Consider the following 20,957-nt stretch of genomic DNA (forward strand, 5'->3'; position numbering starts at 1 on the left):
GTTTTTCTAAAATAACCTTATTTTCTGACGATCTTGTGATTGCCACTGGTTTCCTCAGTGTTAGACAGGTTGTGTGTTTGTATGTAGCGGGAATCCTACACAGTGGGCGGTGGCGTTGTGAGTAAGCGTGTCCGAGGGCCCCTCACTGCTGATGACAGTGTGACCTGGGTGAAGCCGGCGTCCATCAGGTTTCTCCGTGGGGAAGTTCCTTTTCTTTTCCTCTGTAACTGGTAAGATACGTGTGGAGAGTTACTTTTAGACCATGAATATCCCATTTCCCCTCACACTTTCACCCAACGTTTTTAGTAAGTCTTGATGCTTCCTGCCTTTGTGGGCTGTGAGTGTCATGGCCGTGCAATGGCACTCACCCGGGGGTTGGTTTTCACTGTCAGGAAGTGTGTCCCCTTCTTCCCTGTTCACTTGGCATCCACTGGGGCTCGAGGCCTTCTTGTTTCACTTGTTGGTCTAGGGTCTGTTCTTGCTGGAATTTATTTTGATCTTCACGTTGTTCCAGACCTCAGGCTTGGCAAGCAGGAGCCTCGTTAGCTGGCGTCAGTCCCCTGACGCATCCCCAGCCCATTACTTTCTGGACCCACAGCGTGTCCAGGCCCACCTCCTGCTTTTCCCAACCTTGTGCGGGGTCAGCTGCTCTTCCTGGCACCTAGCCCTGGGGTTTAGAAACTTGGCTGAAAGTCACTGCTCAGGTGCTTTCAGTGGGCGGGATTAGAGTGTGTGTGTGTGAATACACGCATGTGAGAGTGTATGTGTGCATATGTGTGTGTGAATGCACCCAAGTGTGTATATGTACATGCACGTGTGCATGTGTGTGAATGCACACGTGAGAGTGCATGTGTGTGCATGTGTGAATGCATGTGCATACGTGTGTGTGCATGTGAGTGTGTGAATGCACACATGTGAGTGTACGTGTGTGCGAGTGTGTAGCCGTGTGTGGAATGCACGTGTGTACGTGTGTGTGTGTGAATGCACACATGTGAGTGTACATGTGTGTGGATGTGTGAATGCACGTGTGTGTACATGTATGTGCATATGAATGTGAATGCACACATGTGTACGTGTGTGTAGGTGTGTGTGAATACTAGCATGTGAGTGTGTGAGCGTGTGCATGTGTGACAGTGCACGTGTGAGTGTGCGTGTGTCCGTGTGTGTGTGTATCAAGTAGTTCAAATGGACAACTCTAATTCCAGTGAAATCCACAGGGCTCTCCTTTGCCTTCCTCATCAGTATTTGTGTCTTTCCTCTCACTGTGAGAAGCCCGGCTCCCAGTCACACCAATCTTTTTCCCATCCTCTCAATCCCACAACACACACACCAGCGTCAGCATGGCTGCCCCCAGACCGTGATGAACAGCAGGCCTACTGAGTGCAACCTAAGCTTGGGTTGCGGTTTTTCTTAGCCTGAGGATGTAGTCAAAATAATATGTTCAAGAGTTATTTCTGTTTGTCGCCGTGTGTGGTGGCTCACGCCTGTAATCCTAGCACTTTGGGAGGCTGAGGTGGGCAGATCACCCAAGGTCGGGAGTTCGAGGCCAGCCTGACCAACATGGAGAAACCCCATCTCTACTAAGAATATAAAATTAGGCGGGTGTGGTGACGCATGCCTGTGACCCCAGCTACTCGGGAGGCTGAGGCAGAGAATTGCTTGAACCTGGGAGGCGGAGGTGGCAGTGAGCCAAGATTGTGCCATTGCACTCCAGCTTGGGCAACAAGAGTGAAATTCCATTTCAAAAAAAAAAAAAATGTTATTTCCGTTTCTCTTTTCTTTCTGTGTGGCTATGAATAGATTGATTTCAAATTTAAGGTTTTCCTTCTAATACTGTTTTCATTTTATTTATGATTTTGTAAAGCATAACAAAGTTGGCTGGGTGCAGTGGCTCATGCCTATAATCCCAGTGCTTTGGGAGGCCAAGGCAGGAGGATCACTTGAGGCCGGGAGTTTGAGACTAGCCTGGGCAACATAGTAAGACCCTCTCTCTAGAAATTTTTTTTTTTTTTAATTAGCCAGGTGTGGTAGTGCACACCTGTAGTCCTGGCTACCTGGAAGGCTGAGGCAGGAGGATCTCTTGAGCCCCAGAGTTTGAGGCTGTAGTCAGTTATGATTGTGCCCCTGCACTCCAGCCTGAGCGACAGAGTGAGACCCTGTCTTTTATATGTGTGTATGTATATATAAAAAATGTATATGTGTGTGTATATATTTTATATGTGATATATATATGGAAGCTTTAAAACACACAACACACACATACACACACACACACATATATATGGAGCTTTAAAACCCCCCGAGTGGGAGATGTGGAGATATGAACAATGCAAGCAGAGTCAGATTATAAGGGCACAGTCTTGGTGAAGGGGGTATGGATATTTACAGTCAAATACTCTCCATGTTTTTGCATACTTGAATATTTTTATTATAAAATGTTAGGAAGAAAACACCTTCAGAAAGACACAAAAGTCAGACCAGGTGTGGTGGCTTCTGCCTGGAATCCCAGCACTGTGGGAGGCCGAGGCGGGTGAATGAGTCAGGAGTTCGAGACCAGCCTGGCCAACATGGTGAAACCCCATCTCTACTAAAAATACAAAAATTAGCTGGGCATGGTGGCAGGCGCCTGTAATCCCAGCTACTTGGGAGGCAGGAGAATCACTTGAACTGAGGAGGCGGAGGTTGCAGTGAACTGAGATTGCACCACTGCACTCCAGCCTGGGTGACAGAGCAAGACTCCATCTGAAAAAAAAAAAAAAAGACACAAAAGTCAAATGTGAAGAAATAGAAGTTGCTTGTGGAGTCTGTGCCTGCTTCCCTGCAATGTCCACTGGCTTCTCACTCACCCTGTGTGTTGTGATTTCATGACTGCTGTGTGCAGCACACTGGGTGGGTGTGGGCCTGGGGCCAGGGTGTCTTTGGGGCAGTCTCGCTGTGTGAGGTTGGGCCAGTGACTTAGCCTCTCTGTGCCACCATTCCCGCATCTGTAAAATGGGGCTGACAGAGCAGCCATCTCGTGGGGCCATGTGTGTTGGGTGAGTTGGCCGTGGGAAGCCTCATGGGGCCGTGCGTGTTGGGTGAGTTGGCCCGTGTGAAGCCTCGTGGGGCCGTGCGTGTTGGGTGAGTTGGCCCGTGTGAAGCCTCGTGGGGCCGTGCGTGTTGGGTGAGTTGGCCCGTGTGAAGCCTCGTGGGGCCGTGCGTGTTGGGTGAGTTGGCCCGTGTGAAGTGTTCAGAACCTCTGCTGCAGGTCTGTTCACTTTCAGTTACTGCCCATTTGTTGACAGGTTTCATAAAATATTCTAGCTCTGGCCCTTATACTGTTAGGAAAATAATTCTTAGCAAGTGTAGTTTTCATTTTTATGGAGAGAAATCCCATTCACCTGAGTTCTGACCCACCAGAGGCTCAGGCTGCTGAGTGGGCAGGTGCGAGCTTGCGTGACAGGTCTCCGGTAGACTCACAGGAATGTTCGTCCTGCACTAGATTAAGATGTTTTACGAGGAGCATTTGCACTTGGACGATGAGATCCGCTACATCCTGGACGGCAGCGGGTACTTCGACGTGAGGGACAAGGAGGACAAGTGGATCCGGATCTTCATGGAGAAGGGAGACATGATAACGCTCCCCGCAGGGATCTATCACCGCTTCACCGTGGACGAAAAGGTGGGAGCGCTGTGCTTTGTCCCCAAGCCTGGCCTGTGTGGTGGCCCTGACTGCGGCATCCCTGCCGCTGAACTGCACGGCCTCCGCAGACTCTGAGTGTGGTCTCCGGGCTCGGGACTCCTCCACCTGTGCTTCAAGGAGAGTCTCTGTGGAGCCGCAGGCGGTGTCCGAGGCGACTGCTGTCCTGTGGCAGCCTCCGGGGCCCCTGCCTGCGATCCTGGTGGACAGGTGTGCGTTTCATACCCAGGTGGGGGCAGGTACAGGCGGGGCACACCCACGAGCCTGGCCCTGCCCCAGCCCGTGCTTGGTGCTGAGGCATCTGCAGGGTTGTCATGTTGCCACACTGTCACTTTTAAAAACATTTCAGTTTTGGAATTGAACAGTAACGCAGTCCAGTCAGGATTGGCAATAAACGTAAATAAGGTAGTTTTGGGGTTCACTGGAGGTGACTGGGGCTAACGCTGAGATTTAAGTGTAATTTTTGAATAAATAGTAAATGCACATGGTTTAAAATTTAGAAATAAGAGAGGGGACCTGATGAAAGGTACCCTCTGACCCGTTCCCAGCCCCCCACTTTCTCTCCTGAAAGTAACCAGTATTCCATTTAAAAAATTATTTTTAGAGTGACTCGATGTATATCCAAGTGCATGTCAGTCAGGATTCTTTTTTTTTTTTTCTTTGAGACAGAGTTTCACTTTGTCGCCCAGGCTGGAGTGCAGTGGCTGGATCTCGGCTCACTGCAGCCTCTGCCTCCCAAGCTCAAGTGATTCTCCCGCCTCAGCTTCCCGAGTAGCTGGGATTACAGGGGCCCACCACCACGCCCAGCTAATTTTTGTATTTTTAGTAGAGACGGGGTTTCACCATGTTGGTCAGGCTGGTTTCGAACTCCTGACCTCAAGTGATCCACCTGCCTTGGCCTCCCAAAGTGCTGGGATTACAGGCGTGAGCCACTGCGCCCGGCCTGGTCAGGATTCTTACTATCCCCCTTTTCAAACAGGAGGCAGCAGACTCTGCCTGTGGTTCTACGTTTTACTTTTTTCTACATGATGTTCACTGGGGACGTTTCATATCAGTATCTCCCAGCCTCTAGCCCTGATTACAGCTGCACTGTACTCTGGCGCTGGACATACTCTACTGCATTTAACCATTAAGTTATTTCAGCGAGTCCTTGACCCCCAATAATGAGGACATACATTGTTCCCAATTTTTTGCTCTTGTGAACAGTGCTGTAATAAATATCCTGACATGCTTGTCATTTTGCACTTATGTGTTTTTCTGTAGGGTAAATTCCTAAAAGTGAAAACTGAATTAAAAGGCACATGCGTTTTTAGTTTGGACAGATGTCTCTGAATTGTCCTTTCCTGCCCACCAGCAACACGTGGGCCCTGATGCTAGTTCTTAAGAAAACTGTAGCCAAATGAGGTGGAGAGGAGGTGAAGGGTACATGGGGCTGGAGCTGGTGCTTTTCCTAACTGTGCGTCTCTATAGAGAGTGCGGAGGTGCGGAGTTCAACACCGAGCCTCGGCTCCAGATGCTCTTACCTGGCGCGTGAGGACAGGCAGTGCCAGCTGCACCACCTGATACAAACTTTCCTTCCGAGAATAAAATGTGGCCTAAATTGTTAAAGACACAGAATAAAAATAGCAAGGGAAGTGTTTATAGCAATTAATGTTAATAAGTTGATATGTTAATAAATAAAAGTAAGTAGAAGGCCGGCTGGTTTAATGAGATGCTGGGCATGTTTGTCTGTTTTCCAGAACTACGCGAAGGCCATGCGGCTGTTTGTGGGAGAACCGGTGTGGACAGCGTACAACCGGCCCGCTGACCATTTTGAAGCCCGCGGGCAGTACATGAAATTTCTGGCACAGACAGCCTAGCAGTGCTGCCTGGGAACTAACACGTGCCTCGTGAAGGTCCCCAGTATGATGACTGAGCAGAAAATCCACCATTTTCTCTTTGCTTTTAGAGGATAGACTTGAGGCTAGGTTATCTCTCCTTTGTGAGATTATTTGACCAGAATCTTTTGTAATGAAAGGATCTAGAAAGCAACTTGGAAGTGTAAAGAGTCACCTTCATTTTCTGTAACTCAATCAAGACTAGTGGGTCCGTGGCCCTGTGTGTGTTCATGCATTCAGTTCAGACCTAAATGAAAGTTTCATCTCACGAAATGCAGCTCCATAGATGCTCGTCTGGACGTGATACCGTACCTGCCGTGTAAGAAGGTGCAATCATAGATAACAGCTAGCCAGATAGAAGACGCTTTTTTCTCCCAAAATTATGCCTTGGGGTGGGGAGTGGTATGGGGGAAGAGCTCGCACCTTAAGGGGCACACACTGAGTTGCTTATGCCACTTCCTTGTTCAAAATAAAGTGAATGCCTTAATCTTATGCTCATGGCTTGGAGTTACCTTATATTCAGGTATGTATGATATTTTGCCTACTTTGTTAAAATCGCCTCATTTAGATTCTTTATATAATTATTCTTATATATCAATAATTTATATATGAGCTGTGTTAGTATTTTTTCAGTGTGAGGTCTCTGGATTCTTTCACAATCAAGCTGTTGAATTTTAACAAGAGTATTAGTACATAAATCTTCTGCTCAACAATTCTGAGACAGGATTATGCCTAGTTTGTTACATCATAGAAAAACCCCAAGTTAACTTCATGTTTTGGAAGGGCAGGTCATTTTTAAAGTATTTCCTTTTTTAACTGGATGAAAAATCTTCATGTCAGGATTAATTTTTTAATCACCTCCACATTGGACAGAGGAAACTCAAGCCTTAAATGTTTAAGTAAACTCTGTCTCAATTTTAGGATTAAAGTATCCACAGGTGGTGTGATGATAACATACATACCCCAGGGCTTGCTTCTGTCAAGTATGACTCTATTTCAGTAATTAAAATAAGTGCTGATCTACTGATTTTTTTTATGGATTCATTTCTAAATGGGCATTATAAATACAGCTTGTTCATTTTTAAGAATGAAACATTCATATGATAAAATATCACCTTAAATTGCCTTTCTTGCTTCATATAACTTTTCCCTGTCAGGATCCTTAGCGTTTGAAACTCCTCGTGCGGCGCTGGCTTCCTGCAGGCTCCAGTTTCGCCTCCTTGGCCTCCTTGATGTGGCGCCTCGGATTTCTTCACTTCAGAGGTGTGTTTTTACAGGCAAGAGTAAGTTACTGGGTGCAGTGGCTCATGCCTGTAATCTCAGCTACTCATGAGGCTAAGGTGGGAGGATTCTTAGGGCCTGGGAGGTCGAGGCTGCGGCGAGCTGTGATCGTGCTCGCTGTGCTCCAGCCTGGGTGACAGAGCGAGGCTCTGTCTCAAAAAAAAAAAAAGAACAAGAGCTGAGAGGTATAATAGAATTATAATAGAATTCTGCTAAAGCACTTAAGGCGAAATCACATTTTCTTTTCCCAGGATATTGCTCACCTCTTTCGTTTTTATTGAGGTATAATTTACATACAATAAAATGCACTCATTTTAAGTGTTTTTAAATTTTTACAAATGCAGCATGACCACAGGCAGAACAACACAGGACATTTTCATCCCCCAAAAAAGGTTCTCCTGCCCCTTCTTAGTCCCGCCCACCCCATCCTAAGCCACCCGTGTGGGTGGGTTTTGGCTTTTCTAGAATTTGATGCATATAGAATCCTGCAGCATGTTCACGTTTGTGTCTGGCGTCTTGCGCTCCCGCTTCTGTTCCCTGATCCCTACACTTACACTGTCTCCTGGGTCAGGGCAGCCGCTTGCTAGTATCTTAAACACTGGAATGGTTTGAGGAGAGCTGGAGGGTTGAAAAACACGAAGCGAACGGAAATGGACTGTAGTAAGAAACAGCACTCTAGGCGGGGAGAAGACCTAGGGAGGTAAAAGGCTGTTCTTCCTGAAGAAAGTAGTGGGGGTCTCTCTGTAAGCCGAATGTTAGAGAAGACGGATCCTCGGCTGGGCACAGTGGCTCACGCCTGTAATCCCAACACTTTGGGAGGCCGAGGTGGGTGGATCATCTGAGGTCAGGAGTTCAAGATCAGCCTGGCCAACGTGGTGAAACCCCGTCTCTACAAACATACAAAAATTAGCTGGGCATGGTGGCGAGTGCCTGTAATCCCACCTACTAGGGAGGCTGAGGCGGGAGAATTGCTTGAACTCAGAAGGCGGAGGTTGCAGTGAGCCAAGATCCTGCCACTGCACTCCAGCCTGGGAGACAGAGTGAGACTCTGTCTCATAAAAAAAAAAAAAAAAGAAGATAGATCCTTTATAAACACATTCATTAGATTCTAAATCAGGTGTTTTTTCCAAGGAGCCCAACTGTTAGTTTCCCAAGCGGGACAGCTGTTGGTTTTCACTGCGTCCAAGTTCGTCACCTTAGAGCGGGCTCTGCCTGCTTGCTGAGTAAGAGATTCCTGGACATACGTTATTTTTCAAATGTGCCCTCTTTTTACAGGCACAGATGTATGTATTGCCATGGGGTTTATGACTGGGATATTAATAAATCAGAATTACTGCACTTGGGTATGGCTTCAAGCTGGTTAATGTGTTGGCATTTTCAAGACACTTCGATTTTTCCTTGCTGTCCTCCTACTTAAGGTAGATACTGCACTGCAGACAACGCAGGCAACCCGATGAGAGGCCCGCCCAGGTTGGGGGGCTTCGCCCTTGTTTCTAAGGAGTAGGTGGATCACCCAGGAAATGTCCAGCCTTGTTCTGTCTTGCTCCCGATTCAACATCTTATCCCAGTGAAGACCCAGCCCCAGGATACTTGCCCGGCTTGGAGTAGCTGTTAAAGGCCTCGTCATTCCTGTCGTGGTTCATTTCCCTATTTGGTTTCTGTCCTCACTTCCAAAAAGTGAAGAGGATCCTCTTGTTTCGGATGTTTTATTTCTCTTCTTGCCATCCATTTCTTCATCTTGTTAACTAAAAGATGACATGATCTATAAATTTAGAAAACGAGACAGTTTCTTTTTCTTTTCTTTATTTTTTGGAGATGGAGTTTTGCTCTTGTCGCCCAGGCTGGAGTGCAGGGGCGTGATCTCGGCTCACTGCAACCTCTGCCTCCTGGGTTCAAGCGATTCTCCTGTCTCAGCCTCCCGAGCAGCTGGGATTATAGGCACGTACCACCATGCCCAGCTAATTTTTTCTGTATTTTTAGTAGAGATGGGGTTTCACCATGTTGCCAGGCTGGTCTTGGACTCCTGACCTCAGGTGATCCGTCAGCCTTGGCCTCCCAAAGTGCTGGGATTTCAGGCATGAGCCACCATGCCCGGCCTAAAGACATCATTTCTTGTAAAGAGTTACAGTCTGCAAGGTGGCATCCCGCAGGCTGGGAAGCACAGTCTCGCGCAGAGACCAGAGACAGGCACCTTGGAGGAGAAGGGGTTGGGGCAGGAGCTTTATGCTGAACGGGTTGGAGGATCATACATATTCAACAGGTTACAGGAGGAGCTGTGAATATTCATAAAGGTGGTCCTGACGCATGCGTATTGAACAAACATCCACGTAACATACAACTCACATTCACCTTAGAGAGGAGACTTAACATCTAAATGCGTCGCAGGCAGGCTCTGCGCTTCTGAAGTTGAAACAGGGACATGAAGGCTCCCAGTGCTCAGCCTCTGTCAGCTGGCCAGAGCCCATCCATGGGCTTATTCTTGTCCAGAGGAAGTTACTGAAATCAGTCTCTTTTTCCATCAAAGCTGTAGTTACGGCTGGTGGAACGGGGCCAGCTAGGCAGCATCGGGTGGGGGGCAAACTACAAATTGTTTCCATCTTGCTCATCTCGAGGCCGTCGCTGGTTTAGCTGCTGGAGAAGAAAACCCTCGTGGTGGCGAGGACGGTTTCTTATTTAAGTGTAGGGTGAGACTTCACTCTAGCCTGGCTGAGCCTTAGGTCCTGTGTGTGATTTGCGTCTTATTGCCACAGTCTGTTCTGTGGTCTCGCCGTCTCTCTTTTAACACGAATGCTGGCCAGTGGTGGCTAAACCCCAAAGGGAGGGGTGTGAAGCGTGTCTGACCTCCCATCCCGTCGTGCCTGGGAACTCATTTTTTAAGGTTTCTCTGGGGTCTCCTTGGCCAACGGGGTCCATTCAGTTAATTGGGGGGCTTAAGATTTTACCTTAAATTTGCGATCCTTACCATTCAAGTGTAGAAGGAAGACTGGGGAGCCCGGTGAGAGGCTCTGCTGGCCTCTGAGCAGCGGCTGTCAGCGGATGCCCCTCCTTAGCCAGGGCGCCAGTGATGGGCTGTGTGTGTGAGCTGATTAAAAATGACGATGAAGAGGCCTCCACTATTAGCCAGGGCGCCAGTGATGGGCTCTGTGTGTGAGCTGATTAAAAATGACGAACAAGAGGCCTCCACTGTCAGCTCATGACCCTGAACTCTTCATTTTAAAAAAGCCTAAACTGACCTGTTACAGAAGGGCAGGATGAAGACAGACTCCTCATCAGACTGGAACTAGGTGGAGGCAGGGAGGAGCTAGGCTCACAGTGACTGCGTAGCTCGGTTTATGTCCTGCAGTCCCCATTTCTGACATTCTATCCTCTGGCCGTATATGTAGACCACGTATTCTAATTTTTGATTAGAAAAATATAGCTACTAAATTCAATTCTTGCATCAAAATTGTATTTTAAAATATAAGCATGTTTAATATTGGTCCTACAGAATGAGCTGCTTGCTTTGTTTGTACACAGAGCTCACATTAAGCCTCACATCCAATCGTGGCTTGCATCCACTGCGATGGGCACATTCTTCCTAGGGGCCTCCCCTGGCTGTCTCTCACCGTGGACGCCACCGCTGTCTCCTGCCCACCCCACTGCGACCTGGCTTTCAGCATCCCCCACTCTCCTTCCAGCCCAGCACAAGCTCAGGACGCCGGATGTCCACACTGCCCAAGCTGCTGTGTTTCACCCAAGACTTTGGAGGAAATATTCGTTCTTAAATTTGTGTCAATAAGCCAGACAGCTTTCCAGCTTCCTTAGAAGCAGTTATCCTGTGGAGAGTGGACTTCATTCTTTACCTCCTTAAATTAAGATGAACAGTAGAAAGGCAAACCGGGCTGCAGTGGGCACCTGACTGCACAGAGCGGCTGCTGATGTGCCGATGTGCAGATTAAACCCAATCCAAGGCGGAGGGGGTCTCGCTTCTGTGCTCACATCCTCATGCATGTACAGGTTGGGCTTGTGTGCCTGCGTGTGTGCCTGTGCTTCTGTGAGCTCTCCAGAGAGCCTGTAGAGGTTGGTGGTTATGAACTGTGGGATGTAAACGAGCCACTGTGGGCTCCATGACCTTTCTTTCTTTCTTTTTTTTTTTTTTTTGAGACGGAGTCTCGCTCTGTCGCCCAGGCTGGAGTGCAGTGGCCGGATCTCAGCTCACTGCAAGCTCCGCCTCCCGGGTTCCCGCCGTTCTCCTGCCTCAGCCTCCCGAGTAGCTGGGACTACAGGCGCCGCCACCTCGCCCGGCTAGTTTTTTTTGTATTTTTAGTAGAGACGGGGTTTCACCGTGTTAGCCAGGATGGTCTCGATCTCCTGACCTCGTGATCCACCTGTCTCGGCCTCCCAAAGTGCTGGGATTACAGGCGTGAGCCACCGCGCCCGGCCAGGCTCCATGACCTTTCTTTCCCTGTCTGTCCCCCAAGGAGGGGCGTGTGACGTAACCACTGCAGACGTTTTGCTGCGTGTTCACGAGGAGATCGTCTGGTCCGTTGATGGAGGTGTTTTCCCTAGTTATGTGGTGAAGTTGGCAGCTTCAGACGTTTCGTTCTCAGGATGCAGCTCTGACAACTAAGATGGGCTCCCCTGCCTCAGCCGGGCTCCTCAGTTTCCCCAGAGTGAGGCCTCTGTTGGTCGATCGTGTTACTGGGTGGCTGTGAGTTATGCAACTCACGAAAATATCTCATCCGGATGGGCGTGGGGTGGGAGGGCCACCCCAGGAGCTGTGAGTAACTTCCCAGCGTGCCGGCTTCTTGCGCCTTCCCAGAGCCTGGTGTGCGGTGCCCCAGGTGGGCGGGTGGATGACTGGAATCTGGTTCTAGTCACACAGACCCAGAATGCGACATTTAGATGTGATCTGAAAACAGCCATTTTTCCGAAAGCTGTTTACTGTTGGAAAGTGTATCAAGCAGCAGTTTCTGGAGACCTGTAATTGTTTTATGATTTATGCAGTGAAAAGTTTATTACAAAAAGGATGGGCGCGGTGGCTCACGCCTGTAATCCCAGCACTTCAGGAGGCAGAGGCGGGAGGATCACTTGAGGTCACGAGTTTGAGACCAGCCTGGCCAACATGGTGAAACCCCATCTCTACTAAAAATACAAAAATCAGCGGAGCGTTGTGGTAGGCACCTGTGGTCCCAGCTACTGTGGTGCTGAGGTGGGAGGATAACTTGAGCCCGAGAGGCATGACAGGTGTGTACAGGGGCTGAGCAGCAGGTACTTTCTGAATCTCAAGGGAAGACCTGCAGCCTGTGAGCACTTCATGGGCCACAGACGGAGCGCCTGTTGTCATCCGCATGGGAGAAGTCTAGGGATGTGGCTGTGCTGAGGCCAGCGGCCTGCGGGTGCACGGCCAGTGAGCGGGACTCTTTCCAGCAACACCTTCAGGAGACTCTTTGGTGGTTTCTTTTCTCCCTCATGTTCTGATAAAGATGACGCGGGGATGTGCCATGCATCCCATATCTGAGAAATGCTCGCCTCCTGTGTGCCGGACACTGGGCCATGTGCTGGTGGACGGACAGGGCGGCGGAGCCAGTTTATCCTGAAAGTCCTTTGCACACATCTCTTATTACATGTGTGTCAAGACTGAAAATAAAGTATGGAACCAGGGTGTCACAGATGGGGGTCACAGACACACAGCAGATACAGCATGGCGCTCCCAGCAGTGATGCGGGAGAGCATGTACAGTCCCCGGACTCAGCCTGTGCGCAGCAAGAAATTCATTAGGGGATCTCTGGCCCCAGGTGCCACCCGGGAGCGTGCGTGTGCAAGGCCACCTGACCAGCGAGGGCCCTGGGATGGCCTGACCCATCAGGAATGCTGACAGCAGGGGCTGGCTCAGTTACCAAAAGGGGAAACAAAGGCACTCCAGGGCTTCCCTGGGGCTCGCACCATCCTGAGGTCTTCAGTCCCCCGGAGATGGAAGGGAGGTGGCCGAGTGGCCTGTGGCGCAGGGCTCCCTTGCTGTTCCTTGCAACCTGGGGGGTCTCTGACTCTTGGAGCTGAGTGACAGGTGGGGATTTTTGTCCCTCTAAGGGTCTTTGGATGATCGACTCCCAACTGACGCTCCAGGCTGGTATCTACAATACATGCTCTGAGGAAAGCTAGTCTGTGAAATGATGCATTAAAGGGTTCTGTTATGGGTTGGGAGTCCGAGTCCCTCTTGGGGAGAGCCGTGGTGCCGGGAGCAGCTGGAGGCCTCAGGGCGTGCTTAGCTTTGCTTCCCCAGCTTTGCTGACCCCAATAAGCTCTTCCCCACGTGGTACCTGTCAGCAGCGCAACGGGAAGCTCTGTGTGTGTGAAACCACACGAGGGGTTCAGAGCTATCCTCAGGGCAGACCTGGAGTTTTTTCTGGTGTTCCTTAAAAGCATCTGATGAATATTGGGATTAATTTCCTGAAGAACTTGGAAGAGAGTTTCTCTCTCCTTTCTGAAAACTGAACGTTCAGATCAGCACATGATAGGAATCTGGATGGCGGAGAAGATTTGGGTCAATCTCCCCAGTGCCCCAAATCCAGTGAAATGACAACAATTTTTTTAAAAAATTAAGTGTATTGTTTTTAAAAATACATCCACAAGTTTCTGACGATCTCCCTCAGTTTATCCTCCCCTTCAGCATGGTCACTCATGGTCACTTGTTTTTTATGAGTAGGAAGCGACTGGGGTGGCCATGGGTGGCTTCTGTTGGCATGTGGTTTCCTGCTTGCTCTTGGATGCTGCACTCTGGAGAAGCTGGCTGCCACATCTGCAGGACACTTGCGCAGCTCTCTGGGGAGGTCTGAGGCCTCTCCCAGCAATGCTGCTGGCTGAAGGTGTGTGGAAGCAGGTCCTCCAGCCCCAGTTGAGCCTTCAGATGATGCAGCCCTAGCCGTCACCTTGAGGGCAACCTCAGGAGAGCCCCAGCACTGCCCAGCTAACCCAGAGACCACAGGTGAGAATGTATGTTCCTGTTGTAAGGCACAAGTTTCAGAGCAGTGTTACACAGCGTAGTAACTGGTGTCTAAGTGTGACTCCCTAACCATAGTGCTCACCTCCACTCAAGAAAGTGCTGATGGTGGATCAGACATCTTGAGAAAGAGAAACTAATGGAACAGACGTCTGAGAAATAGGAGTAGAGCTGTCCTAGTCAGGCAATGCCTGGCCTTGGAATGGATGGGGAAGGATGGAGGCAGGCAGGTGGGATCGTAGCGGGGGGTGCATTCTGTCCCCACTCCCCAGGCTATGCAGACCCACTGGGCAGAGGCTGCTGGCCTGCTCTCCCCTCTTGCATGGTGCCCGGGGCACCAGGCTCATGGAGTGCACTCTGTTAGTGGGCAGGTTAGAGGGACTAGGAAGGAAGACCTCTTGTCCCAGGCAACCTGCAGAGGCAGGGAGCCCCGGGGGGAGGCCCTGGGAGGAGCCCTGAGGGAGGGCTCTGGCTCCGCATCCATCTGGAGCTTTGCCCCGGATTGCCGTTCCCGTCTTCCCAGGATTCCGACTCTGTGCTTCGAAATGTTGTGACATGATCTCTTCTGTTGTCTTAGTTGGGGCTCTTTCTGTTGCAAGTGACAGAAGCCCAATGTGAAGGAGCCTGTGTCCGGGGGCTTCTGCCCTGGGGGCTCCTGAGGTGCAGCCACCGCCCTTGGTCCCTGCTGTGCCGCTTTCTGCAGATGGCTTTGTCTCTACTGCCAGCAGGACGTCTGCTCACCGTGGGACACGTGTAGACACAGTGTTGACGTCTTAAAGCCTTAATTCTCATTCCGCTATGCAGAGGAGTGACTTCAGCTGCCAACTCTGGCTCCCAAGGCTCCAGGAGAGGTTCTGTGGGACTAGACCCGGGTCAGCGGCTCTGATGGGCACAGGATCGTGCAATGCAGGCATGGCTGTCGGCCAAAGGGCTTCTTGTGCCCAGGCTGCTGGCGGCTCATGTCCAGGTCATTTCTCCCACGCCACAAATCCTGCTTGCCCAAAGTAAAAATGGAGTTTGTAAAGTTAGCACGGTGGACATTTGTGCGCTTATGGGACAGAGAAGGCTTGAACTTCATTCCGAGGGGAAAGAAGCCAGCCCTGGCATTATTACTCTGTTAGATAAGCCTGTCTCTCTGGGGTTTACAAGTATCTTCACCCCATCGCAGGTGACCAGGAAGGACTTCTGGGCCTCACCTGCCTCACTGCCACAGTGAGTCCCTAGTACTGGTGAGATGACCTGTGGGTTGGGTCACGGGCTCCTGGAGTGCTCTGCCTGCTATGATGCGTGAAGTTCTTCTATTCACCATGTCTTCAGTGAAACTCGGTCCCACAAGCCCCCCCGGGAGAGCTGGTTTTGTCCCGAGTGCCGAGATGCATAAGTGGCTGGTCGGTTCCTCAGGATGCCACAGTCCGGTAAGGAGAGCAGAGGGTGCAGCAGCCCTTACGGCTGGGTGAGGGGTATGGGGACTCCGGGCAGGGACAGCTGCTCAGAGAGAGGGGTCAGGACAGTCATGACCATCGGGTGGATGGCTGAGGCAGGATGTCACTGCAGGCTCATTGTCCCTAGTCCTGGCCAGACTTGCTGTGACCACCTGTCTGGGCCCTGAAGAGGGCAGAGGAATTGCTCAGGTGGGGCCAGGGCACAGGGCTGAGGCCTGCAGTCAGGCCGTGCCAGTTTGCAGAGAACATCCGGGGCACCCCTGAGCAGGCGGCTCTTCTGAATCGTTCGTGTTCTGCTCTCTGTTTTCTGCCTTGGGAAGTGATTATTTTTCAACACGATCTCTTAAATGCGGTGGGGGCAGGGCACTAGAAGCATCCAGGCATGAAGACAGCCCCCAGGTCAGCGGGGCTGGGGGAGTTGGGCTGGGCGGGGGCTGCAGGGCAGGAGGCTGTGCTCCCATCATGGTCTGTCCCTGGCGTGAGCAGCGCTGGTCATGACAGTTCTGGGGTGGAGCTTGCTTTTCGACGGAAGCCACTCTCCCCGGGACGTGCCTGCCTGCCTGCCTTTATTATTATAGTTTAATGTCTCAGCCTGCCTGCCTTTATTATAGTTTAATGTCTTTCATTGTCCATGTTAAAAATGCTTGTGTTTATTTTGCACCAACTGTTCAAAAAAACCCACCCATTCTAACATCAAAATAGGATTTCATCTGAGTTATACAACAGCCTGGCAAAGGGCAAGTCAATGAAATCAATACAATCTGCCCTAGCGTCCGTGTGTTTTCCAGCCTGCTCCATTGCTAATCACTCCTGAAGCTGCCTGGGTGCCCCGGCTTTACTGATTGCCTCTGCAGAAGAATGTGTGTGGGGGGGTCCCCAAGGACACAAGGACGTCACTGGCAGGGCCGGAGACAGAGGCACGCTCTCCAGAGGCCTGTCCTGCTGCTGCTGCTGAGCAGGACTTCGGGCCAGCGGCCACCCATCATGACATCGAAGCCGGCCCCAGAGATACCAGGACCGAGGCCCCAGGGCGGCATCGCCTGCTCCGCCTCCGCAGAGAGACGTCCCTGTGAGCTTGGAGTGTGGAGCAGACCAGGGAGGAGCCCTCCGTAGATGCCTTGGGCTTGGAGGTGTCGGCATGGATGAAGGCTCAGATGGAATCACCCCAGTTCTGCTGCTCCAGTAGCTGTGTGGCTGTGGGCAGGTTCTTCAAGCTGTGCCTCAGTTTCCTTGTCTGTAAAGGGGGATGTCATGTACCCTCAGAGCAGGGTTGAGGTGAGGAGTCCACCAGAGCCTGTCTGTGAGGTGGAGGGGCTTGAATAACGTCCACTAAAAGCTCATGTCTGCTCGGAACCTGGGAATGTGACCTTTTTGGAAATGGTCTTTGCAGATGTGATTAAATAGGGGTTGGAGATGGGATCATCCTGGACTAGGGTGGGCACTAGATCCAAAGACTGGTGTCTCTGCAGGAATAGAAGACAGAGACACAGGAGGCGGCCACACGAACACAGAGGCAGACTGGGGCCTCGCGGCCGAAGCCAGGAGCACCGAGGACTGCCACGGTCACCATGGAGAGAGGCCTGGGACAGACACCACTGCAGAGCCTCCAGAGAACGCAGCCCACCCGCAGCTCACTCAGCCTTCTGGCCCGAGCTGTGAGAAGATGCAGTTCTGTTTTAAGCTGCTCTGTTTGGACACCTTGTTACAGGAGCCCCAGGAAGCTACTCAGTGGGCGTTTGTGGTCGGCCACCGATCATTCCCAAGATCATGTCCCCATCCTAAGCCCTGGGACCTGTTCACGTGACCTGTTGTGGAAAAAGGGCTTTTGCAGATGTAATTAGCTTAAGGATCTTGAGATGAGAAGATTATTCTGGATTCCCGTGGGCCCCAAATACCATCTTCAGTGGCTCCGCCAGAGATTTGGCACACAGAGGAGGCTGTGTGACCAGAGGAGAGACCGCAGCGATGTGGCCACAAGCCAAGGGCACCGGGAGCCCCCAGAGGCTGGAAGAGGAGAGGAAGGAGCCTCTCTAGGAGTGGCCACCATCAGCAGCCACCAAAACGGGGAGGGAATCAGTTCTGTGAGTGTCTTATGGCAGCCTCAGGAAACAGGCACACTGTTTCCCATTCGCAGCCTGGCCTCTATCCCCATCTGGGGGTTTCCCCACAGCCTGGCCTCCCCCCGTAGCCCAGGGTCTCCCCACAGCCAGGTCTCTCCCCATATCCTGGGGTGTTCCTGCAGTCTGGCTTCTCCCCACAGCCTGGGGTCTTCCTACAGCCTGGTATCTTCCCATAGCCTGAGGCCTTCTCACAGCCCGGGGTCTCCCCACATCCTGGGGTCTCCCCGCAGCCTGGGGCCTTCTCATAGTCTGGGGTCTCCCCATATCCTGGGGTCTCCCTGCAGCCTGGGACCTTCTCATATCCTGGGGTTCCCATATCCTGGGTCTCCCCACATCCTGGGGTCTCCCTGCAGTCTACCCATGGTGCCAGGGCAGCTCTTCCTCCTGACAGGCGTGAGGGGCCCTGGGTGTAGAGAATAAACTCCACCCATCGGATGCGAATTTCAGCAGCCCTGGGTTGGGTGAGTTTCCTGGAGCTGTGGCTGAGGGGTCAGGGGTGCAGTTCGCTGACTCTCCAGCTCAGCACACCCAGGGAGCTGGCGGGGTTCCCTGACACAGGGCAGCAGGTGGAGGCTGAGACAAAGGCTGAGCCAGCCGGGGGCTCTAGGGAGACACGCACCAGGCCCACTCCACAGGCAGCAGGACCCCAGGCTCGCTGTGGGCATTTGAGGAGTGGGTGTCAGGGCGGCCAGAAGCAGCCAGGGTGGAGGTCGTGCGGGATCATCTCGGTGGGCAGAGCCTCGGGGCCCTGGGGTGGAGGGAGTGAGGCTGGAGAGCCTGGCTGGCTGCGCTGGCAGGATAACGCCTAACACGGTCCCGGAGATGGCGCTTCTCCCACGGACAAGGGGAGGTAACGCGGGAACAGACTGTAATCAGGTTCCAGGTCCAATAAAGGTAAACCTCGAGGCGGAAAGGACCTAGCTGCAGGTGAGCGCAGTCCTCCACGTGTGAGTGCATGTGTGTGTTGTATGTGTAAGCGTGTGGCCCAGAGCCCGTCCATGGCAGCCCATTGGTGGGTCCGGCCCTGCCTGCAGATTCAGCTTTCCACTGCAAAGCAATATGCAGTGTGTGAAAAGGCAACACAGATCCGTGGCACCACCATGAGCCTCAGTGTTAGATTTGGAATGGAATCCCTCCCTCCCTCCCACTTTAAACTGTGAGTCCTTGGAAAAGTTACCTGACCTTTCTCATGTTCACATTCTTACCTGTAAACCCTCCCGGAGTTGAAATGAGCCGTAAGTGAAACACCGTGTGGCAATGGGGGTGGGGATGGCGGAGGCGCGCAGTCACCCTCGCCTTCCTTTTCCTTTTCTTGGTAATTGTGTTCTTCTATGTCAAAGGAAAAGAATAAAACCCGAAAATTATTTGGGGGAAAAAGAAAAAGACACACATGCAAGTGCCACAGGAAGCTGTGGGGTTCGGCCGGCTGGGGAGACGCTCCGTGGTCTTCGGTAGGTCGGTGGGGTTCGGCCTGCAGGGGAGAGATGCTCTGTGGTGTTCGGTAGGTCGGTGGGGTTCGGCCTGCAGGGGAGAGACGCTCTGTGGTGTTCGGGAAGAGTCAGTGGGGTTCGGCCTGCAGGGGAGAGATGCTCTGTGGTGTTCGGTAGGTCGGTGGGGTTCGGCCTGCAGGGGAGACGCTCTGTGGTCTTCGGGAAGTCGGTGGGGTTCGGCCTGCAGGAGAGACGCTCTGTGGTGTTCGGGAAGTCGGTGGGGTTCGGCCTGCAGGGGAGAGACGCTCTGTGGTCTTCGGGAAGTCGGTGGGGTTCGGCCTGCAGGAGAGACGCTCTGTGGTGTTCGGGAAGTCGGTGGGGTTCGGCCTGCAGGGGAGAGACGCTCTGTGGTCTTCGGGAAGTCAGCCCTCAGTACAGCAGTTGTGGGAGCCTCTGTGGTTCCAGATCCACATAAACTAGAATTCTATGTTCCAGGGAAAACTGCTTTCAGTGCTGACTTATACTCAACACTGCAAGGCCATCCATGGAGCAGAGTAAACATCCCATCCCATCATGCCCCACGCCCTCCAGAACATCCCATCCCATCATGCCCTGCGCCCTCTAGAACATCCCGTCCCATCATGCCCTAGGCCCTCTAGAACATCCCGTCCTGTCACCTGCGCCCTCCGGAACATCCCGTCCCATCATGCCCTATGCCCTCTGGAACATCCCGTCCCATCATGCCCCATGCCTTCTGGAACATTCTGTCCCATGCCCCACGCCCTCTGGAGGGTGAGGGCTGCAGGGCCGGCATCTGCCTAGCCCGTGGCAGCCTCAGCCCTTAGACAGCAGCCCTGGTCGCCAGGAACCCACTGGGCAGAAACCCATCCAGTGACCATTGGCAAAGCAGCAGTTCCTCTGCAGGGGCTTTTATGTGTTGGTTTCTTTGGCACCTTCCAATAGAAACAGAATGGGAGCCACAAATGGCGCCACATACGTATAACTTAGTTTTCTAGTAGCCACATTAAAAACATTCAAAGGTCATCTTAATTTTAATAATATGTTTTATTTAATCGACTGTATCCAAAATTACTATCATTTTAACAGGTACTCACTATAAAATGATTAATGAGATCTTTTATTCTTTTAGAAGTGTTTCATGAAGTCTGTGCAGCGCACGTCTCAGGTAGGACCTGCCACGCTCCCCGTGCTCTGTAGCGGCCCACAGCCTGGATGGCACTGCGGTGTAGACACTGAGCTGTGGGCAGGACTCTTCCTGGTCCTCGTGGCTGAGCACACAGTGCCGGGCTGTGCACGCTGGGGTGCCGTGGGCCGGGCTGGTCCTGGCTCTGCACTGTCCTTGTGACCCTCGGGATGTTGCTCAGCCTGTTTTGGCGATGGTTCCTTTCCTGTAAGGTGCGCGGCCGAGAGCATCTGCTGCTAGGAGGACCACGTGAGTTCATTTCAGTTGGGTGCAGCGCTCGCCTAGTAATCTCAGTGACCCTCGGTCGCTCAGCCAGTGACTGTGGCCACCTGACACCATCAGAAGATGGCGGACTTGGGGGTCAGGAGAGCCCTTCCGGGACTGCAGAAGCTGGTCCTTGGGGGTCTCGCAGCAGATCCCGGGGGCGTGTGAGTGCAATGCACATGGGGGGCTCAGGACTGGAGGCCCATGCCAGCCCTGGGGCCTCCAGAGCCGGCAGAAGGCACAGCCCTGCATGGCCAAGGGTGCTGGGCTGCGTGGAGAATGTGCGGGTTCTGTTGTCCTGCCAGCTTAAGCGGTTTATCAAACCAAACACAAAAAGGATGTGCAACAGGGACAGCATGTGGCCCAGGAGGCCTCAGATATTGACTCTGGCCCTTCACAGAACACGTGTTCTAGAAAGGAAATCCTAGCTCCGGGGCTGGGGGCTTGCTGGGTGGGGAGAGGGGTTTAGAACGCGGTTTGTCACTTCCTGTGAGGGTGACCCCATAGGACTTTGTGGAGACGGTGGCGTTTAAGTGGTCCAAGAAGAACTGGAAGGATTTAGAGGAGCAGAGGGACCCGCCCCGGTGGGCGGAAGTCATGGCTGGGTGTCGCAGGCTCTGCGTGGCTCTGAGGGCGGCTCCAACTCAGGCTGGCGTGCCCCATGTTTAACGGCCATTGAGT

General features: G+C 52.1%; 4 protein-coding genes across 26 annotated transcripts in view; 2 read left to right on the forward strand and 2 right to left on the reverse strand.

The window, feature by feature from the left end:
• Positions 1-6,583, forward strand: part of ADI1 (acireductone dioxygenase 1) — an 847,802-nt gene extending 841,219 nt beyond the window's left edge. For all 14 annotated transcript variants that reach the window (XM_050754064.1, XM_050754067.1, XM_050754068.1 and 11 more), the window contains exons 4-5: positions 3,482-3,661; positions 5,419-6,583. In XM_050754064.1, the coding sequence (XP_050610021.1) occupies positions 3,482-3,661; positions 5,419-5,538 (300 nt within the window). In that variant the 3' untranslated portion in view covers positions 5,539-6,583. The remainder of the gene's footprint in view (positions 1-3,481; positions 3,662-5,418) is intronic.
• The window catches only part of EIPR1 (EARP complex and GARP complex interacting protein 1), a 579,020-nt gene that overhangs the window by 277,859 nt on the left and 280,204 nt on the right, over positions 1-20,957 (forward strand). The gene's annotated exons all lie outside the window — the stretch shown is intronic.
• The window catches only part of COLEC11 (collectin subfamily member 11), a 361,397-nt gene that overhangs the window by 155,651 nt on the left and 184,789 nt on the right, over positions 1-20,957 (reverse strand). The gene's annotated exons all lie outside the window — the stretch shown is intronic.
• RPS7 (ribosomal protein S7) overlaps positions 1-20,957 on the reverse strand; it is an 838,959-nt gene that overhangs the window by 93,124 nt on the left and 724,878 nt on the right. The window lies entirely within an intron of this gene.

Source organism: Macaca thibetana, chromosome 13 (assembly GCF_024542745.1).
Source record: "Macaca thibetana thibetana isolate TM-01 chromosome 13, ASM2454274v1, whole genome shotgun sequence".
NCBI lineage: Eukaryota > Metazoa > Chordata > Mammalia > Primates > Cercopithecidae > Macaca > Macaca thibetana.